This window comes from Propithecus coquereli, unplaced genomic scaffold, assembly GCF_000956105.1.
Source record: "Propithecus coquereli isolate 6110/MARCELLA unplaced genomic scaffold, Pcoq_1.0 Scaffold9, whole genome shotgun sequence".
NCBI classification, from domain to species: domain Eukaryota; kingdom Metazoa; phylum Chordata; class Mammalia; order Primates; family Indriidae; genus Propithecus; species Propithecus coquereli.
In genome coordinates this window covers 3,525,384-3,528,206 of record NW_012155284.1, presented here as the reverse complement: position 1 = coordinate 3,528,206, position 2,823 = coordinate 3,525,384, and the positions used below count along the sequence as shown (strand labels likewise).

The 2,823-nt window shown below is 35.2% G+C and overlaps 1 protein-coding gene across 1 annotated transcript in view; it reads right to left on the bottom strand.

The window, feature by feature from the left end:
* The window catches only part of HOMER1 (homer scaffolding protein 1), a 108,799-nt gene that overhangs the window by 56,247 nt on the left and 49,729 nt on the right, over nt 1-2,823 (bottom strand). Inside the window, exon 3 of the mRNA XM_012664626.1 lies at nt 704-835. Within this exon, the coding sequence (XP_012520080.1) occupies nt 704-835 (132 nt within the window). The remainder of the gene's footprint in view (nt 1-703; nt 836-2,823) is intronic.

The window sequence follows — 2,823 nt, the reverse complement described above, 5'->3', positions numbered from 1 at the left end:
TTTCCTTTTCCTTACATATGCTTTCCAAGTAACATCCACAAGAACTCAAGGTGCTGCTACTATGAACACTGCATGGCTTCTGCTTACAGACAAGACAATTTTATTTCCAACATTTGGCCTGGTGATGCTGTGCATTTTATTGGCTTTTCTGCCAGAGTAATTCTGTTGATCAGTATTAATCAAGAATTCCTCATGGCGTCTTTTGGGTCTCACTCTGCACTATATCAGAGCTCAGAGTACTCCACATGCAGATAAAGCACAATTTTCCCTAAATACAGTGATTTTTATTTTATGTACCTGCCATCATGCCAAAAAGCTGAAATCTTTATCAGTATCGACTTGAGTTTTCACAATTCAGAAGAGCTTGGTGTCTGCCTATCTTGCAGACTATCTCCAATTGAGGGTGCTAATCTCTGAGCAAAATCCATTCTGAAGTGATAATCCCCATCTTTTATTTCCTATCATACATATAGTTAACCATACAAATCCTTCTCAACCAGCGGTGACTGTTTTTAACGTGTACATTTTCCAAATGACAATGGAATCCAATGGTCTCTTGCTTTTTGCTCTAAAGTCACTACTGTTGTTTTGAGACTATTAAACAAATTTTCCCTATATTTTATACTCTCCATTCAGTATTATATATTTAAGATATATGACTTGAAGATAAAGATTTTCACTCAGATCTTATGATTTAACTTACTTTTGAAAGATGATGCTCAGAGGAGAATCCCAGTCCATAAACGGTGTTTGCCCGGCTGTCAGCCCATTGGCCAAACTTCTGAGATGTTTTAGTAAATGTCATGTTTGGGGTGATGGTGCTATTTATTATTGCCTGAGAAATAAAACAAGTATGAGTAATCAGCCAAAAATTAGCAAATAGGCATTTAAACACAAGACCATTTAGTTATATAAAAATTTAGGATTACTAATAAGACACAATGTTAAATACATAAAGACAGTTATAGAAACAGTTTCTAGCATTTTATGTGACAGTGTGCAAATATGGTAACTAACAGAACTATAAATATAATGGCAGTCTATCAAAAATTTCAGCATTTTACACTCAAAATAGTTTTCCTATGATCCAAAAAATTTCAAAGAGTTTTTTGTGTGGTTTCTTCCCTTTGAATATCTAGGATCAATATTTATTAATTTTGGATGATATTCACTGGAAGCAAGTAGGCCTTAATAGTTGTTTATTTAAAAGTACGGTCCCACCCTCCAAAGACTCTCTCAAAAATGAATACATCAATAGAAAAAATAACACTAGTTTTCTAAAATCCATAATCAAGGGTTTTCTTAAACCTGATATACCTGAAATATATTATGATACAGAAAGGACTATTAATCATTTACTACTTTTTCCTTTACTCAAGGAAAAAACAAATCCCTAAATATACAATCGTTCCTCAGTATACACAGGGGACTGGTTCCAGGACCCCCACATATACCAAAATCCACACATACTCAAGTCCTGTAGTGGGTCCTGTGGAGCACACATTTAGGAAAAGTCTGTCCTCCATATACTTGGGTTTCATATCCCATTAATGATGTATATTTTCAATCTGCATATAAGTGGACCCAGACAGTTCAAACCCATGTTGTTCAAGGGTCAACTGTATACCCATTTCTTTTCTCATAAAGTGGTACAGATTCATGATATTGAGAATTATCATTTTTAACATCTTTCTTAGAAAACTATCATTTTAGCATGTTATTAAATATTAACTTTGGTGATCACCAGAATAAATTTCAACTATCATAAAGTAACCTATTAACTCATTCCCTCTGCCAGTACCATAAAAGTGAGGAATCATTTTTAGTTAGGTAGTCTAATGCTCTCCAAATTTAAGATTAAAAAGTGATTCTAATAATAATACATATATGTTAATGTATCCATAAGCAGTCATATGGTGAACTCTTAAATGTGGAGTTAAAATCAAGCATTTTCAGAATAAAGCTAAATTTGTTTATCATGTGAACAGTATAAATGTAAGTATTTATGAACTATGCAGGTATTGATGAAATTATAAAAAGGAATACATGACACTTGCCCTACTAAAGAAGACAGTACAACAGAGAGTGGCTCCTTCCTTTCTTTCACAGACAGTAAACGTGTCATCTATTGTTCTATGAGAGTCCTTATCCTCAATTAAGTGTTTTTGCCTCAGAAAAAGTTTATATATTTATACTTTTATAGCTTCCTTACCCTTCAGTTCAAAAATTGCTTTTCCCAACATGTCATTTTAGATCTGTAACATGTGGCTAACAACTGCTCTAACTTGTAGGGCTGTCATCAAATGAAAGACTAAATGGAAAAGAATTTCTTAACAAATGGTAAGGAATCATTCATTTATTCAACATTTCTTTATTGAGTACCTATTAAATGCCAAGCACAATTCTAAAAATTTGAGATGCAACAGTAACAGAGGCAATGTAATTACGGATTACATTCTAGAATAAGAGGACTAAGTAAACGCACAATAGATAGCTGACCATTGTAATTTCACAAAGTGCCCCGTGCTGTGAAGACCATAAGACCAGGATGTGACAATCTGAAAGGCAAGAGGTGAAGACTAGCAGGAATGCCTTTAGATTTGGTGGACCTTCTGTGTTCCCTGAGGAGGGCACATATGAGCTGGATCTGAGTGTTTTCAAGGAGATAGGGCATTTTATATATAAACTTAATAACTCTCAAAAATGGGGTAGCAGGCCCGGCTCGGTGGCTCACGCCTGTAATCCTAGCTCTCTGGAAGGCCGAGGCGGGCGGATTGTTTGAGCTCAGGAGTTCGAAACCAGCCTGAGCAAGAGCGAGACCCC